At 46.2% G+C, this 16,855-nt stretch overlaps 5 protein-coding genes across 5 annotated transcripts; 2 read left to right on the top strand and 3 right to left on the bottom strand.

The window, feature by feature from the left end:
* Nucleotides 1–394: 394 nt before the first annotated feature.
* BDW43DRAFT_287820 (uncharacterized protein) lies at nucleotides 395–2,106 on the bottom strand. Its single transcript, XM_032043197.1, has 2 exons — nucleotides 1,698–2,106; nucleotides 395–1,624 (listed from the first exon to the last, which is right to left on the bottom strand). The coding sequence occupies exons 1-2, from the start codon at nucleotides 2,083–2,085 to the stop codon at nucleotides 552–554; spliced, it is 1,461 nt and encodes a 486-aa protein (XP_031896525.1). The 5' UTR covers nucleotides 2,086–2,106; the 3' UTR covers nucleotides 395–551.
* A 1,269-nt stretch (nucleotides 2,107–3,375) lies between these two features.
* Nucleotides 3,376–4,701, bottom strand: BDW43DRAFT_186338 (SDR family oxidoreductase). The gene is made up of 4 exons (XM_032038953.1): nucleotides 4,482–4,701; nucleotides 4,170–4,428; nucleotides 3,943–4,106; nucleotides 3,376–3,886 (listed from the first exon to the last, which is right to left on the bottom strand). Exons 1-4 carry the CDS (start codon nucleotides 4,534–4,536, stop codon nucleotides 3,411–3,413), a joined length of 954 nt encoding a protein of 317 aa, XP_031896524.1. The 5' UTR covers nucleotides 4,537–4,701; the 3' UTR covers nucleotides 3,376–3,410.
* Nucleotides 4,702–5,144: 443 nt separating this feature from the next.
* Nucleotides 5,145–6,385, top strand: BDW43DRAFT_186352 (enoyl-CoA hydratase/isomerase family protein). Its single transcript, XM_032038954.1, has 3 exons — nucleotides 5,145–5,374; nucleotides 5,474–6,096; nucleotides 6,188–6,385. The coding sequence occupies exons 1-3, from the start codon at nucleotides 5,253–5,255 to the stop codon at nucleotides 6,295–6,297; spliced, it is 855 nt and encodes a 284-aa protein (XP_031896523.1). The 5' UTR covers nucleotides 5,145–5,252; the 3' UTR covers nucleotides 6,298–6,385.
* A 1,092-nt stretch (nucleotides 6,386–7,477) lies between these two features.
* Nucleotides 7,478–9,946, top strand: BDW43DRAFT_322054 (uncharacterized protein; the record flags this gene model as incomplete). Its single annotated transcript, XM_032049473.1, has 4 exons — nucleotides 7,478–7,785; nucleotides 7,862–8,117; nucleotides 8,187–9,774; nucleotides 9,841–9,946. Exons 1-4 carry the CDS (start codon nucleotides 7,612–7,614, stop codon nucleotides 9,944–9,946), a joined length of 2,124 nt encoding a protein of 707 aa, XP_031896522.1. The 5' UTR covers nucleotides 7,478–7,611.
* Nucleotides 9,947–11,646: 1,700 nt separating this feature from the next.
* Nucleotides 11,647–13,013, bottom strand: BDW43DRAFT_186293 (pirin family protein). The gene has a single exon (XM_032038952.1). It carries the CDS (start codon nucleotides 12,792–12,794, stop codon nucleotides 11,886–11,888), a length of 909 nt encoding a protein of 302 aa, XP_031896521.1. The 5' UTR covers nucleotides 12,795–13,013; the 3' UTR covers nucleotides 11,647–11,885.
* Between the last annotated feature and the right edge of the window lie 3,842 nt (nucleotides 13,014–16,855).

Genomic DNA, 16,855 nt, shown 5'->3' with positions numbered 1-16,855 from the left:
TTTCTTCCCCTTGTGCACAGCTTTATGACCCTGAAACAAGATGGGAGCTGTGTGCAAGGTCCTAGTCACACTTTGCATGTCTCCAGACCAACCGCAGGATCTCTTATTTAATCGAGTGCTAGTAGACTCAATGGCGAGAATTTACAAAAGATGATTTCTGTGAAAAGCTTAAAAATACACCCCATATTCAATTGGTATACTTTCATTATTGTAAGATTAATAAACAGCTTTTGCAAATACAAATATTTCCATGGTATACAGCCAAGAAAGGGTCTGGCCTTGTCTAGATTCAACTGGTACAACTGCTTGTTGTACTCTTATTATTCGTTTTACAACACTTAGCTATTTATTAAGTAGCACCTGACACAGGAATAATTAATTAGGTTCATTACTACTTGATAGTTTTTATAAATGGAATTTCAGAATATAAATAATAGACGGAGAAGGAAATACGTGACATCAAACATTGTACTAGTGCTTCCGTTCCAGAGCGGCCTATGGAGAGCATCATATAGTATAAAACCAACCAAATTGCCCCTTAATACTCCTAGCTATAGGGCGAATCTGTTTTTATTGAGTTTGTCCGCTGGGCCCCGTGCATTCGAATCAACAATGGCCATGAGATTGCGGTAACTCCTGTCATCATTCCCTTGAAGGAATGCTGTTTGGTTCGCCTCGGAGTCGTGATATCGAGCCCCGTACTTGTCACTCACATCACAATATGGGAATACTCTGACATCGGGCTCCACCTCAAGTTTCCATCGCACCTGCTCGACCAAGTTTGGATCTGCGTAGTTGTCTTCTAGATAGAGCAGCTCATCTTGATCCGCACAACTTAACTGAAAAGACGTAAGACGAGAAGGGGATTCTTGTGCCAGAGCACTAAATATTTCGCTCCAGGATAGCCATCCTTCGCCCTGCCTTGCCTTGTATGCGTAGCAGTGTTGCAACAAAATTGATTCTAACGTGTCAAGATGTCTGATGAGGAAGTCGCGCAATTCGAAGCAGATAATGATATTAGTGAGAGTAAGTCTCCGCAGCATTGGCATACTAGCATTCCTCAAGCCGATGTCGTCGCAATAAGCCTGCCCTGCATTGCCGAGCGATGCAGAGTCCCGTGGGTCGAAACTAAATTCTTCAACGGAAGAAAGGTGGTGGAAGAACCACGGGCCAAGGTAGTCGGGCAATCCTTGGAAGATGCTTTGGGTATTGAGCATCCAACCCACGCCGTTATCCCACCGCTTTAGCGACATATCAAAATTCTTCAGCCGCGACAAGGCAGTGTGGAATTCATCCATAGAAAATACCGATAGGGCCACGATGTTCAGATCGTGGATGCTGAGGGATCGAGGCACTAGATCACCTGGGTGGCATTGCGAACGATAGCCCGATACAATGGCGCGGAAACTTGCCGCCATTAGCCCATGCCAGGCGTTTCTTCTTTCCTCGGTCGCAGCCGCTTCGAGGCTTTCATTGAAATCGTCCTGGAAGTAATCATATAATTCCTCGTAGTCAAAGGGAAACTCGATGCTCAGCTTTTCAAGTCCCTTGAACCGGACTAGGCTCGACAGAACGTTGTCGACTTCCGGCGGATAAACTTCTTCAAGTGGCAACATCCGCTGGTCTAGATTGAGGACGGTCAGTTCTCAAGGGGATCTTGCGCTTTGGGGACTGACACCTATCGGGATCTCACAGACCTGGCTCACAGATGCCAACATACCGCAGCTCCTTGACGCAACCAGAGAAGCTTCCGTTGGCAATTGACTTGATAGATAGGGAACTCTTTGTCGTGTTCCGAAGATATAGGGTCGCAAATATGCGTGGAGCAAGGAGGTTCCGAAACCATGTAGAAGTGCTGCTCAGACTGATAAGGTCATGGAGATTGGGAAAGAGTTTGGCTAAACTCTTGGGTCGCCAACCGTCAAGGCCTTCTCTTTCTCCTTCTTCTTCTCCCTCCTCCTCATCTACAATGTCTTTCGGTAAAGGTGGCTGAGTTAGGATGTCGACTATCATATACCACACGTCGTTTACGACAGACAGGCGCGGCGTGGGTTGGGGCTCCTCTGTGGGGGGTGAAGGCGCCATAGTGGGATTGGTCTACTGGGGCAAAAGTAACCGTGAAATATTTTGGGCCCATCCTTTGCGACTTATTAGGTTTTTTACGCTCCGTGAGGATGACCAGGCAACAACCGATTCATGAGTGGCTGCGTGCAAGGCAGCCTAGTACCCTTAGTGAACAGAACTAGTGAACCAGAGTGTATTAGTGCCTCCCAGTGCCTCCTCCTCCCCACCGCCTTCGGCTTAGGGGTGCACCGCACCGTAATGGAAGAATTGATATTATTCCCATTACCCTCGCCGTTCACCTTTATTATCTATATTATCTACCCAGAAGCCCTCTCTACCTTGTAGCGCTGCCGCTGCTGCATCGGATGATATAAAACTTTCTCCTGTCAGTGCCCTGGGCGGCGATTGGCCGTACATTTTTCTCCACTGCTTATGTAACCTTTTCTTCTCCTGTATAGCATCTTTTTCTCTCCTGGCCTTTATTGATCGATTGGCATCCTTTGTACTGAGTATACCAGAGCCTCCGAGCCGGGCAACCTCCCTCTTAGTGAGTTGGCGTCTTCGGGGGGTTGTATCTCTCTCATGCAGTCGACTGTATCGCTCATCATTGCAAGCTCCTCTGCTTGTCTTTTGTGGTGGTAGAACGCACGCTGTAGGCCTCGCTGGAGCTTCGGAGTAAACTCCTTAATAGTAATTTGGGAGTTTTCCCTGATTCTTTTTGAGATCCTGGGTACTCTTTTGGAGTGTATTTTCTACGCTAGAAGAGGAGAGATTTGGAGGTGGTGTAGTCTCCCGTACGTTCGAAGATCGGGCGCAGAAAGCTCTGGTACAGGAGGAAGTACACGTTGAAGCTTTTGGATAATACTAGAGCTATCTAGAGAGACGATTCCACGTTCTTTGAAAGAATTTTGGATGTTTCGCTGGTTAAAAGTCCTAGCTCGAACGTTGACGATACTCTTCAGAGAATCTGCCTTTCTCGCCGGGAGCCCACCCCACTGAGTAATAAGATTAGACGAAAATGCTGTGTATAAGCAAGGAAAGGCTTTCTACCGAGAGGCTGGCAAATATGAATCAAATAATTTGTACCATCGAATGGCTATATGCAGCAGAGTCCTATGACAAATACTCACTAGTACCGATTAACTCTAGATTACCAACTTTTATGGTTGCTCGAGCGAAAAGCTCTCGCAATTGGGGGACAAATCGAACCTCACTAGCCTTTGAATGTTCTCGGTGTAAGACAAGGCTGCCTTCAAGCCTCTGTTATGATCTTTAATGTGACTGGGTGTTTTGACGATCCTTACGATGGATGATTTGGCATTAAATGAGATTTCCTGTAACTTAACTTAAAGCTTGGTATTTGCTCCGGCGCCAAATGGTTTAAGATCTGGGGTTCCCTCCATCATGGCCTCCAGTGCCTCTGGATACTCAACACGTGCTGATGCTAATGCACCCAGCCGCCATGCTGCGCCATCAACCACTTGTAACGTCCCATTGATAAAGTTTCCAGTGTCGCTGAACAGATAGATGGTAGCGTCGGCGATCTCTTTCTTTCGGCCCCATCGACCAAGGGGTACACCTTTTCTGGCTGTTTTCTCTCCATCTGCAGCAGCTAGGCGTCTCATACCCTCAGTGTCAGAGATAGGACCAGGAGCAATAACATTGGATGTTATCCCCATAGGCCCGTATTCAATTGCAATAGAGGACGACAGTGAATCTACTCCCGCCTTTCCCGCACCAACATGGGCCTGAAAGGGAGTTCCGGCATAGTGTAGTGTTGCAGATATGAAGATGATACGGCCACCGGTGCCCAAGGGGCTACCTAAAATCCAGTTTAACCATGAGATCAGGAAGGAACAATCTATAGAGAAGTCGTACCTAAACTGTCTGCTGACCTATGTTTTAACGCGGACCTCAGCAAGTAAGGTACTGTCGCTTTGAAAGTGTTATAAGAACCAGTGAGGTCAATGTCGATGACAGACTTGAAAGCATTGGCAGAAAGTCGTGAGATTGGAGCAACGAAGTTTCCAGCTGCACCGGCACTGTTTAATTATTGAGTGTAAATAAATAATCATATTCTAGGGTAATGGGTGATGCCAACTCACATTACAAAGTCGATGGCGCCAAGCTCCTCCGCGCACTTAGCCGCTGCCGCAGTAATACTCTCCGGCTTCCGAACATCAACACCGCCAATCCCTATAACTTTTGCGCCATCCCGACTCCTAGCAATATCGGCGGCCACCTGTCTTGTCTTTTCGGGATTGCGGCCAACAATAGCGGCATTAGCGCCCAATAGAACTAACGCGCGAACCTGAACACTGCAGATGGACCCGGCACCACCTGTACAAAAGACGACCTTATTGCCTGAGATCAATCAGCACTTTGTTGGTCGCGAATATGGTTCTCTCCCGCCTTACGAAAGATGTTGTCTCGCCAAACCTCGCTCAACACGTCCGTTCTCGATGGAAACATTGCGGTTGTTGGGAATCTGACATTAACACACGAGAGTTTGAAATTAATCTCCACGTCCACTGAGGGACACACCGGTCACATATATATTAACCCCTGGCAAATAGGGACTAAGCAGCCACATGAACTTTGCGAAGTCATTCCACGCGTCCTCAGCTGTACGCTTTCATTCCGGAAAGCTTTCCTCCGATCGCAACATGCCGAGGCTGATCAGCATTTTAGCATGAAAACGTCCTCAGCACTCAGTAAGCCTGCTCATAGCCGGCGTTAGGGTCCCCACCACTGGGTTACATATCGGTCGGGGGAATATACTTGTGGGGGATCTCCGCGGCAAATGCCAGGTTACAGGTCGGATTTCTTTGAAGCGGCACCTGACCTGTGTACTCCGGCAATGCGGGCCGATCGAGTATTCGGCATGATGACCAATACAGAAATACACAGAGTATGCCGAGGATATGGAGCTAAGTATTCCAAGGCAGAAATCGGTAGTAACATCTACTAATACTACTTATCCTACCTCCAGTCCAATTTTAGACTACTTCGTCCGACCCGCTATTATTTCTTATTGTATTTTCTTGACTATCGGCATCCTCGTCCAGGAGTATTATTCCTGAGTCCTTTGGTCTGTGTCTGTTGATTGCACATCAGACAATTTACCAGTCGCGTATTGCTCTCCCAGCTGCGAGAAATCATAGCGGCAACGACCAATATTTATCGGCATGGCTACCATAAATACAAGGTACCCCTACAAATATTTTACGGTCCGCTTCCCAATCGAACGACCGTATGTCGCCCATGTGGAGATTAATCGAGCTGATAAATTAAATACATTCATTGAAGCGTATGTTACGTCTGATCTAGCACACTGTCCTGCCGATGCTCCCATCCATATAATGTTTTGCTCTTATAGATTCTAGCAGTACATTAACAGAAATGATAGGATGTGGTTGGAGATGCGGCATGTTTTTGACCAGCTATCATCGGATTCGTCAGTACGAGCTATTGTGCTCACTGGTGCCGGTAATCGGGCCTTTAGTGCAGGGCTTGATGTGAAGCAAGCTTCGACCGAGCTATTCAGTGACAAAGGAGGTTCTGACGCTGCACGTAAATCATTCCATATTCGACGCTATATACACCAGTTCCAAGAATGTCTTACAGCTATTGAGCGCTGCGAGAAGCCTGTCATTTGTGCCATGCATGGCTTCTCGTATGGATTTGCCATTGATATTTCTGCCGCTGCTGATATCAGACTCTGCACTAGAGATGTCCAGTTTTCTGTCAAGGAAGTTGATATTGGAATGGCCGCAGATATTGGTGTCCTAAGCCGGCTTCCAAAGGTTGTTGGTAACATTGGCTGGGTCAAGGAGGTGGCCCTGTCTGCGAGAATTTTTGGTGCTGAGGAGGCGCTGCAGGTTGGCTTTGTCAATACAGTATATGACACTAAGCAGGCTGCCGTGGAGGGTTCCTTGGAACTTGCCAGTCTCATTGCGCAAAAGAGCCCTGTTGCTGTCCTGGGGACAAAGGAGTTGCTGAACTATTCCAGGGATCATTCCATTCAGGAAGGTAAGCACTGGAACCTTTTTACACCCCGATATCCGTTTCGTAACCAGCCATATAAATCCCGTCCCTACTCCATGACACTAACCTTGACAAGGTCTTCGCTACACCGCCGTTTGGAACAGTGGTGCTATACAAACAGGAGACGTGCGGACTGCCTTAATGTCAGGTCTGGAAAAACGGATCCCGAAATTCGAGAAATTATAAGCGTCAGTGGAACAAAGGGGAGAATCGAGTTATCCGAGGCTAAACTTGTATCAATCTCGATTTAGTTGCGTGGGGGAAATAAGTATAAAGATATGACCTTTCATAGCCTAGAGTCAAGTAGTAGCTACGTGTTAAAAAACAATGCGTCTTCAGTAACAGAAAGACATAATGACCTCTAATTTCGACCTTCCGCACATTTTTCGGCGGATAGCACTAACTGTACGCTTCTGAGATTTATTGTAAATAAAGCTGCGTTGTCTATGAACGAAGGATGGAATATCAACAGCAACAACTTCACCAGGACCAGGGCAAAGTTTCGATCCTGATAAGAATTTGACATAACTATATCGTTGATAGATTCCTGCACAGGATATCTCACTTTCATACGGATGCTGAAACTTGCAACGTTTGTCGACCTCCAACCATACAAGGCCATGCGGCAGAGTGACCAGGTTACTATAGCATAAGATAAGCACTTTGATTGGATATAATCTTGTATAGGATAACTATGTACATTTATATGTGTATATATACGCACGTCTGTATCTGCATATCGCAATGCTATGAAATTAGCGGGACAGAATGAATATTTTTGTCAGCGGGAAGGCTAGGGCCTATATCTTGGATTCGGCGTTGGCTTTTCAACTTGTCCAGTTGGTTAATGAAGATAGCACAGCGAAAATTTCCTTCTTTCAATTCCCATCATATTCATCCTCTTGAGGAATTTTGTGGGGGAATCCCGACGGAGTGTTTATTAACGATATGAACTTTCACATGCTCCCCACGTCTGAGACGGTCACAGGCGTTCAAGGCAGACACATGTCATATCTCAGGTAAAGTAGGTTTCACTATGCAACGACCAGATAGATCCTCAATGTGGCGCCCAGAAAGAAGCAGTGTGAACTCGGGGAAGAACCGCGGCCCCGAGGAACCTTTGTGGAGTAACCCCAGAGGGTCGGCTCAACCCCTCGTCGAATGTCCCGAATGCCCATAGTATTCCAGATGCGACTTTATCTCTCACTGTTAGACAATATAATACGTAATCATGGAAGCGTAGTAAGATATTATACAACTAAGCAAGCGTATGGCTGCTTCTCCGCAGTCTATACATCGTCCTTTTTTACGAATTTTAAATTCCGTCCCTACTTCATATATACCCCTCTGTTGGCTCAGCTCGCTTCTTTTGCGCACTTTTCCTATTTATCGCGTATCTGCGTCTAGATATATGGTTATATAGTCTTTTACCCCTTTTAGCAAAGTTGGGTTTCCTGAATTGCCCCAGGGGAAATATTGCCCCTACCGCTGTTGGCCACGATGTTCTACACCCAGCAACCCACTCACATCGCCCGCGCCACCGAGCTGAACCAAGAACCTCCAAATGGCATTCCCTACTCTGTTGCCATATCTGGCTCGGAGAAGCCTGGGCGGAGCAAGGTTTACCGTGCCTGGAATGCGCAGAAGGAGCTGGTGAAATCTCTAGATCCGAAGGTATATTGCATAACGTCGGGGGGGGAAGGACTTTCCAAATGGTGAAGCCAGGATTCCTAACTAACATACCATGCAGATTCTCACTGTCCATGACATGTTCGAGTCAACTGCGAACCGAGTTCCCAGGCATCATTGTCTCGGATGGCGTCCCTACCATCCGGCCACTAAGACCTATGGGCTTTACCATTGGATCGATTATGAAACTGTCCAGAAGCGACGGGCCAACTTTGGTGCTGGCCTGGTAGAACTTCATATCTCACACGGTTGCTCTCGTCCTGACCAGTACGGTATTGGCATCTGGTGTCAAAACAGGCCTGAGTGGCAGATCACAGGTATGCCATTACTCCCTTGCAGAGCCATCCTTGTTTTAGTGATATATCGCTTAAGTCTCTCCTGATCAGACCTCGCATGCATGTCCCAAGACCTGTACTCTGTGTCCATTTATGATGTCTTCGCCTCGGACGCCGTTGAATATATTATTAACCACGCAGAGTTAAATTGTATTGTGACCTCCCTGCCGCACATAGCTACCTTGCTTAAGCTAAAACCTATGCTACCCGCACTTAAGATTATTGTTAGCTTGGATCCTCTTGATAATGGCGAGCAGGATGGCCACTCAAAGCATGCCCTCCTAACGTCCCTTGCTGGAGAGGATGTTTCAATATATACTATGGATCAAGTCGTGAAACTGGGCGCTTCTGCCAGCCGCCCCTACAAGCCGCCAAAACCTTCGAGCATCATTACCATTAACTATACCTCTGGTACCACAGGTGCTCCAAAAGGTGTAGTCCTGACCCACCAGAATGCAGTGGCGGCAACCTCCGCCGCCCTTGGGATGATCCCCCAGGTCCCAGATGATACTTTGGCGTCATATCTGCCGTTGGCTCACATCTATGCTCGTTTGGTAGAACATGGAGCTTTCTGGGCTGGTGCTCGAATTGGCTATTTCCATGGAAATATTGTTGAGTTAGTCGATGACCTGAAACTTCTCAAGCCCACCAGGTTTATCTCCGTTCCTCGACTTTACAGTCGTTTTGGAAATGCCATACGCTCGTCAACTATTGAAGCTCCCGGCTATAAAGGCGCCTTGTCAAGGTACATTATGGCAGTTAAAACCGCCCGTTTATCGACTTCTCACCCTTCTGTGGCCACTGTAAAGCATGCCTTGTATGACAGACTTTGGTCTAAAAAAGTGGCAGCCGCCCTTGGATTGGAACGTGCCTATTTAATGATCTCCGGATCGGCTCCCCTGGATCCATCCCTGCATACCTTCTTGCGTGCTGCAGTTGGTACTGATTTTATCCAGGGCTATGGCTTAACCGAGTCATACTCCATAATATCCGGCCAGGCTCCAAATGATCTTACGGTGGGCAACTGCGGGCGCCTTGCTCCATGTACTGAAGTTTGCCTGCTTTCTCTCCCTGATATGGAGTACTACGTGGATGACAAGCCTTACCCTCGAGGTGAGCTACTAATACGGGGCCCAAATCTGTTTCGTGAATATTTTAAGAATCCCGAAGAGACGGCCAATGCAATAACGGAAGACGGGTGGTTTCAAACAGGCGATATCTGCACCTTTGATGAGAGGGGCCGTTTTATTATTATTGATCGCCGGAAGAATATTCTCAAGCTTGCACAAGGGGAGTATATTTCTCCTGAACGCTCGGAGGGAATATATTTATCGGAGCCGGGCTACATTGCCCAGTGTTATATCCATGGTGATAGTGACCAGACCTTCTTGGTTGGCATCTTCGGTATACAGCCTGATTTGTTTGCGCCATTTGCCAGTAAGGTGCTTGGTCGGACAATCGCACCAACTGACATCGAGAAGATGAAGTCAATACTCAATGACGACAATATCCGGAGAGCCGTGCTGCGGGATCTTGAGAGAGTGGCGAAGAAGCACAAGATGGCTGGGTATGAGAGAGTGAAGAATTGTGTTTTGATGTTGGAGCCATTCACCGTACAGAATAATCTTTTGACTCCAACGTGAGTATTATCCTCTTCCGTCTGGGTGGCATTTAGGTACACAAGTGCTGATAGCTAGCGGTATAGTCTCAAACTTAAGCGCCCTCTTATTGTAAAGCAGTATCGTCAGCTTTTGCATAAGCTGTACGCGGATGCCATTGCCGATCAATCTGCTGTCGGGGCTAAGCTGTAACCGAGTATCAGCAGTTGTTAATGGGGATCTCAATGAGTCTCTTTACCCATAGTGACATATATATATTTTCTATTTTAGCGCCTGGTTGATAATCTCTCCTATTTTTATACATGTCCTGTTCTACACATTGGACGGTGTACGGATGGATGCCCTTGGCTGTGTACGAAAAAGCATTAAGTGTATCTCGAATGTTCTTTATCTCGGAGACACTTCAGCTTTTCGTGTCCTCCTTTGGGAAAAACTCATACTTGAGTATGAGAGCCGATTTTCCATAAACCTATCGACTACTTGTAGAGACCTATACTATTGAACTATGCGTATAATGAATTGTAACAGAGGGTCTAATCGTCTAGACATGATTGGCTATCGAAAAGCCTACGCACAACGAGGGTGATCACTCTATGTAGTGTACAATATACATCCAACTCTAGCATATATGTGAAGAAGAGTGGCAAGCAGTGAAGCCTGCAGCGTCTGTTCAGACACCGATATTAAAGCCCGGGGCATAAAAGCCTTAACAGTACTGGAAAAATATCATTAAGGGATTCCGCTCCAGAAACAGGAACGAAGACCATTCTCCTCGATCGATATACCCTGGTTATCTATTACTGTGGCCAATGAAGATCAGCTTTTTCATTGTGAAATAGAACGACTACCAATCCCATCTAGCCTTATTGTTAACTTCGTGACTAATACCTAGCTGGAGGGTCTAACGTAATCTTCCACCGAGCCGGCCGCCTCACCCGATTTCTAGGCCGTCTAGCCAATTAAGGCCATTCGAAACACCCGAAAATTGCAATCCTATATAAAATTCAACGATGAAATCTGGTAGGGCAGTTGGTAATCTTATGAGCCTGAATTTTGCATGCAGAATGCCGATTCTTCTTCAAATTCGGACAGTACGGCTAAAAGATGTCATACCATGTCTTCAGTACCTTGTTTTCAAGAGTCTCTCAGTGGCAATTGTAGGGCACGTAGAAGACGTGCCTCTAAGATACTAGCTATATGTTTCAAATAAGTTAAATTTTTGGACTTTAACTAAGATCCTAGATATATATAAGTATTGCTCTCGTAGTACGTTGCTTTAGGGGCTCGTGGTAAAAACATATATTTCTATCATATGGAACGTGAATCAACAGGGTCGTTCGCCGGTCATGAAGCTGGAATTCGTTTCCTGCAGACGGACTGAATCAATCTTGATGCCATTAGACATGTCGTGCGTAACGAAAATAAAGCGGCAGGAGTACTTTCTCTGCACACCGATGCACAAATAATGGATTCTCTGGGAATCAGGGTGGTAGCGCAAGGAGTTCAAAAATGACCAGCTACGCGGACCATGCCCTAAACCGAGGAGAATCAGCAACTTGAAAACAGGAATAACGGCCCAGCTAACCGTGCAACAGGTTCAGGGTGATTCAGGGTGTCCTCCGATCAATACTAATGCCCTCCTAGCTCCATCTCAATCATCGATGCCTACGCCGTCCGCTATTGAAGCTATGTCTTCAAAGCCCCACTCTGCTGACCTAATCCTGATTCATGGACTGCTGGATATAGCCATGGAGGGATATACCAACTGGTAATGGTCTCGAGTGAGACACAGGACCTTCAGGGACAATATTAACAAACCTCGCGACGTGACTTTAGAGAACTGTCTAGATTTATGACTCACAAAGACTCAGGTTTCTTTGTCAAGTATGGCGTGAAAGTAGGTGCCGCACGTCGGTTCGTTCACGATATTGACCTTCAGGTAAAGGAGGCTCTTTGGGAATTACCCACTGGTAGACTTTCCGTCTTGGTCTTTAGGTGATGATAAAAACCACTTGTGGGGACTAGATGCTGCTCGGATGCAAAGTTTCCACAGGCTTGGTACGTACTTGCTCGATCTATGAAGCCGTTCTATATTTGTGGTTTCTTGATAAGTATGTATAATATTATAATTTTATAAAGAGACTGGTTTCGTAATACTACTTTGCCATCCAATAGCTCTCTCAAACCCATTTTTGCCATTTCGAAAGTCCGATATCGCCTCGTATATTTCCTCTTCACTAGTGCAAACGAAAGGCCCGTAATGTACAATTCGTTGGTTCAGAGGCTCCCCCGAAAGAAGTAGGAAACGGGCAGCACGCGGCTCATCTTCCGGGACCGATGCTTCGATGTGCGTACCTGCTCCATGGAAGATGACAGTGTGATATTGTCTAGCGCGGACGCTAGAAGCTTCAGAGTGAAATGTCATTGTGCCTTCCAGTATATAAGCAAAGGTGTTCCAACCGACTGGTACAATTTGTTTGATGCTACCGCCCGGTCTAATTTCAATGTCGAGGTACCAAATTGGTGTATATGTCAGGTCGTTTTTCGATTCTACGCCGTGCGACTGTCCAGCGATCACAGTGATAGCCACACAGCCATTATCCACTTCCACCCTGGGAACCTCAGACACGTTGACGTATCTATATCTCGGCTCAACATATTTCAGAGCTTTGGGCAGGTCGACCCATAGCTGGATCCCCACCCCAGGGCTGCCATCCGGATTTCCACGCGGCATCTCGGCATGCATGATTCCGCGACCGGCGGTCATAAACTGTAAGTCCCCAGGTCCGAGAGTGCCTTTATGCCCGGTGAAGTCTTCGTGGTCAGAGTAACCGGCCAGGCAGTAAGTGACAGTCTCCTGGCCACGGTGAGGGTGCTCAGGAAATCCTGCATCTGGCCCAACTGTAGCATGGTCAAGTAATAAGAAGGGACTGAAATTGCGTAGCTGTTGGCTGCCAATGGAACGACGAACTCGCGCGCCCGCCCCTTCTGTCACGTCTATCGCTGCAAAGATCGTTTTTATCTTACGTGCTGTATTCATCTTGTGTTGCTCATTAACCTTGTGAACAGCGGTTGGTTAAACGGGGTGTAGTAGGAAGACAAGAAGAAAAATAGGATTGACTATATAAACTCTGATAGACGGAGAGATCTGTTCTTTTATATCAAGCAGTGTGGCACTCGAGTTACAGTAGCATAGTAGGGACGACGGACTGGCCAAATCTAAAGTGCTTATGGAATGACCCAATGATTAGGAAGCTGCTTCAAATCGTAAGTCGCAGGACAAGGTTGTCACAAACTCCTTTACGCCTTCACCTGAAAGCGGTTGACTAATAATGACAAATACATGCCAAGCCTTTTAGGAACTGCTCTTGCTTTCCCTATTTCGGGAGTAGTTAGCAGAATTTCGATTTCACGTAATCATTAATAAGTACGAAGGGAGGGCCACGGGTTAACGTTATTTTGAGCCCCTGGCAAGTTCGCCGGGTAACTGCTATCGTCGAGCAGCTGGGACGATGGATTTCTACCTCGGGTTAAACCATATTAGTAGTTAGTATCCTCTCGTTTCGTGGAGCGGAACCCAAAAAGAATCTAGGTGGTGCGGGTTAGGGCCGAACTGTAGAGTTTTCTGTGGTTGTCGAGCCCGCCCAACCAACCCATAGAAAATTAGAGAAAAGGGTTATGAAAACCATGCACTGATCATCTCCTCGACTCCTACTCGAGACCGAAACTGGTCTTGCTTTTCCAGTGGATGTGGTATCGCCTAGGGAGGAGACAGGCCTTCACTAACTAAACTTGTATCCTCAGTTTCGTAGACCTCTCGAACAGTCAAAGGTATGCCTCCAAAAAAAAAATAAAAATAAAAAAATAAACATGTCGAGGTTCGTTGCCAGATTCCACGCCTATGGCGGAATAGATGGTCAGCATATCTGATCAAGGCCGCCCGTAGCAGAGCCTTAACGCTGGGCTTCTAACCAGAGTACCTGCTGTCTCTCTACCAGGCTCGCACTCTCCACCATGCAACTAATTATATTATCTCTCACCTCCTGAGTCTATCTAAATTATGCTTCAAGTTTTCTATTATACGTCAGTCTTCAGTCTTCACGCTCAGAGGTGTCCTGTTTCGGTACTCGGCAGGTTATCTAGGATCACCACAACCGCCAGGAGAAAGAGAAATTCCATTCTGCACACTGTGGTCTGACAACGCGAGCGTTTGATGCAGCCCTTCCCAGGAAGCACACGAAAGCTCTTTACGACAGCCTATTGAAACTGCGGGCGCTTTTTAGTACAGTTGCGTACGGGACACATTCGGCTAAACCGTCACTCCAGAGAATTCGCTATCTTGATGGCAACACATGTAGGTGTGGAAGGGATGCTCATGACGGAGAGATAGTCGAACACTTCCTCCCCCACTGTCTGAAATGGTCATCTACAGTAGGAGATGGGAAACGCAATGGGGTGGAAGTATGAAGATATTTCTTTCGCATTAGGAGGAAGATTCCATGCTGTTTTACCTGACGGTCAAGCAGTTGATAGAGCAAAGCCGTAGAAACCAAGCCCGACAACGGTTTATAGCGAACATATGGCGATTTGAGAGCGAAATAGACATTTCAAACGAAGAGGTGTACGTAAATGTAACATAGCTCTAGTTCATACTTGCTAGGGGCTACATGCGGCCTTCAGCTGCAAAAAAGCCTCAATAATACTACTACGACAACGATGACCACGGTGGTGGACGTATTCGTGCGACCCTTAACAGGAATAGCGTATCAAGCGTTATACAGTGTACGGACCTGTATGATAAAATAATCAATTGCCCTGAAGCGAGGAACGAGTCAAAGGTCAAATGGGGGTTCTTATGGGGTGAGCTGCCTGCGAAGTTTGGCTGTGAACTTTTCGCCAGCACTTATCCTCATTCACTGGTTAGCCTCTTGGCTCCCACTTGCTATTACGCTGTCCTATTCATCTTTGGTTTAGAGGTCTGGCCTGAACTGGACACAGAACGACCCATACTGCGAGCTCCATACGAAGCCAAGTGCACTGGGTGCATAAGGGATGTAGCGCTAAGAGGCGGGATATTACATGCGGCGCCACAGAGCGAAGTTATTGCAGAGCAGCCAAGCATCGATGCGTTAAGAAGAATGCAGACAGGCCAGGGCGCACCCTTCTCCGCCACATCAGCACAGCCTTCGTAAAAGTTCCTTATCTACTAATTAACCTGGGTTAGAGTATTTATAGTATATGGTCACAAGGAAATTACCTAAAAATGGTTAACGCACACTAATGCGCGTGCCTTCGTATAATATTGCATATATCATTTCATGTTTATTTCGGAAAAGGATACTGCTTACCCCAGCCCCTGCAAGTACAGGAGTATATTTGCTCCATGGGCGTAATAATACTTGTATATTGAAGGCATAGGTCTTCACGCCTAAGAACTCAGAAGACTACAATTGTAGCATTAACCAACTTTCAGCAAAGCCGCCCAAGATCTAATACTGAGGGACGTCACAGGTATGGGCACAGGCCTTCAGGAGAACAGAAAATAACGTGATTTACAAGTGATCGTAGCTCAAAACGTTAGTCTACAGTATAGATCGTGCTCTAGTGTATCTTGCATAATGTCAAGAAAAGGCTTGAATGATTTGGTGCAGACCAGAACTGTGTTATTCAAATTCTAGGTTCGTCGCACAGGCAACACATATCCATAGTAATAATTGAGTAAGCCACAGACTTGGTGAGGCTATATTATATATCTCTGGGTTGGCTATAAACTGAAATGATGGGGAAAGAATGGGGAAGATTGTGTACTCCGTGATATGCCATATTTACTAAACCAGATATTGCACACTATTCCTAACCGGGATAGGATATGGATTCCCCGTGAGAAAATATAAGCCAAACCCGAAACATGATGGCCGATTCCACGGCTTGGAACAGTCACGGGTATTGATTAAGAATAGAGTAACCTGGCGTTTTGTGGACCCTCAAGATTCATCCTCGTTCAGCTAGTGTAAAAACAAATAACTATCAAACCGGCAAAATATAAGCCCCAACGAATGAGGATCTACAGCTTACAAGTTTGCACCCTGGCGGAGTGGGCCATAAAGAGCAGAGTAGATTTGCCTTAATGAGTTGTCATCAAATAACCAGAGATAGGAGAAATAACATTTTGCCCACTTCACATCAGTGTTTATTAGTAATTTGTTCCCATCAGCTACGCATACCAAGCTGTCGAGATGCATCCGAAGCGAATAATTAGCCTTTCAGCTAACTAGAGCTCAATCACTAGTTTCAGTCGGTTACAAGTCCAGCAGCTTTGATACTGACAGAATATTTATACCTGGATGGTTCCCGTTTGCCCAGAATAATATACCTATTTTAGGCCTTCTTGGTTTATAAGGGAACACGTACGGGCATCAATCATGGAGATATGTACGCCCCCAGCCTCTAATGTGAGCTATAAATCTTTCTGGCTCTCAAGAGCTCACAAGAATGCGTGAAATCTACGACATTTGCTTTCATATCATTTTCTGACTATTTACTTTATCTATTGCCCTAATACGAAGAAGCCTTCATTATTCTGTTGATTAATCTTTTGGCTATCACTGCCTAGCCGAAGTGGGAGTTCTGATAGGCCACTAAGGCTATCTGTAGGTAATTTTAATGAAAGATTGGAGCAGGCCAGCTGAGCGTCAATAGCGGGCGCGAGATCTACTTCACCTGGTTGCAGTGTTCCCTGTGTCGTTTAGCAATTTGATCACATTATATCTCTTTCCTACAGTCCTATGGTAATGGTTTCTAGTCGCTATAGGCCTCCAAGTTTATGCAAAATGAACCACGGTTTATTGTAGTCTTTACTATTGCTCTATCTCCATTATCTGCCGTCCCAATGCATGGGGACTACAAATTTGTGTCTCTAGTGCAAGATAGTTTCCAGGCACCCAAATCCTAACACTAAGGGTATATGTACAGTACCGTAGGTACACGAAAACATACCGATATCCCAAAAGACAGCTGATTTCTTCAATGCTAGGTAGAACAATACGGTGCACCTGATACTTGAAGAAAGGCCCTGCGAATTTAAAACCAGACACGGATAAA

Source organism: Aspergillus alliaceus (assembly GCF_009176365.1).
Source record: "Aspergillus alliaceus strain CBS 536.65 unplaced genomic scaffold BDW43scaffold_50, whole genome shotgun sequence".
Lineage (NCBI taxonomy): Eukaryota > Fungi > Ascomycota > Eurotiomycetes > Eurotiales > Aspergillaceae > Aspergillus > Aspergillus alliaceus.
This window is presented reverse-complemented; position numbering and strand designations above follow the sequence as displayed.

Bases quoted from the DNA above. Each gene is read 5' to 3' on its own strand.
- BDW43DRAFT_186293 (XM_032038952.1), bottom strand. From the start codon at position 12,794: ATGAATACAGCACGTAAGATAAAAACGATCTTTGCAGCGATAGACGTG.
- BDW43DRAFT_186338 (XM_032038953.1), bottom strand. From the start codon at position 4,536: ATGTTTCCATCGAGAACGGACGTGTTGAGCGAGGTTTGGCGAGACAAC. The intron at 4,429-4,481 runs GTAAGGCGGGAG...GATTGATCTCAG, and splicing joins TTGGCGAGACAACATCTTTC to GCAATAAGGTCGTCTTTTGT. The intron at 4,107-4,169 runs GTGAGTTGGCAT...ATAATTAAACAG, and splicing joins GGCGCCATCGACTTTGTAAT to TGCCGGTGCAGCTGGAAACT.
- BDW43DRAFT_287820 (XM_032043197.1), bottom strand. From the start codon at position 2,085: ATGGCGCCTTCACCCCCCACAGAGGAGCCCCAACCCACGCCGCGCCTG. The intron at 1,625-1,697 runs GTCTGTGAGATC...TCCTCAATCTAG, and splicing joins TGTTGGCATCTGTGAGCCAG to ACCAGCGGATGTTGCCACTT.
- BDW43DRAFT_186352 (XM_032038954.1), top strand. From the start codon at position 5,253: ATGGCTACCATAAATACAAGGTACCCCTACAAATATTTTACGGTCCGC. The intron at 5,375-5,473 runs GTATGTTACGTC...CAGAAATGATAG, and splicing joins TTAAATACATTCATTGAAGC to GATGTGGTTGGAGATGCGGC. The intron at 6,097-6,187 runs GTAAGCACTGGA...AACCTTGACAAG, and splicing joins GGATCATTCCATTCAGGAAG to GTCTTCGCTACACCGCCGTT.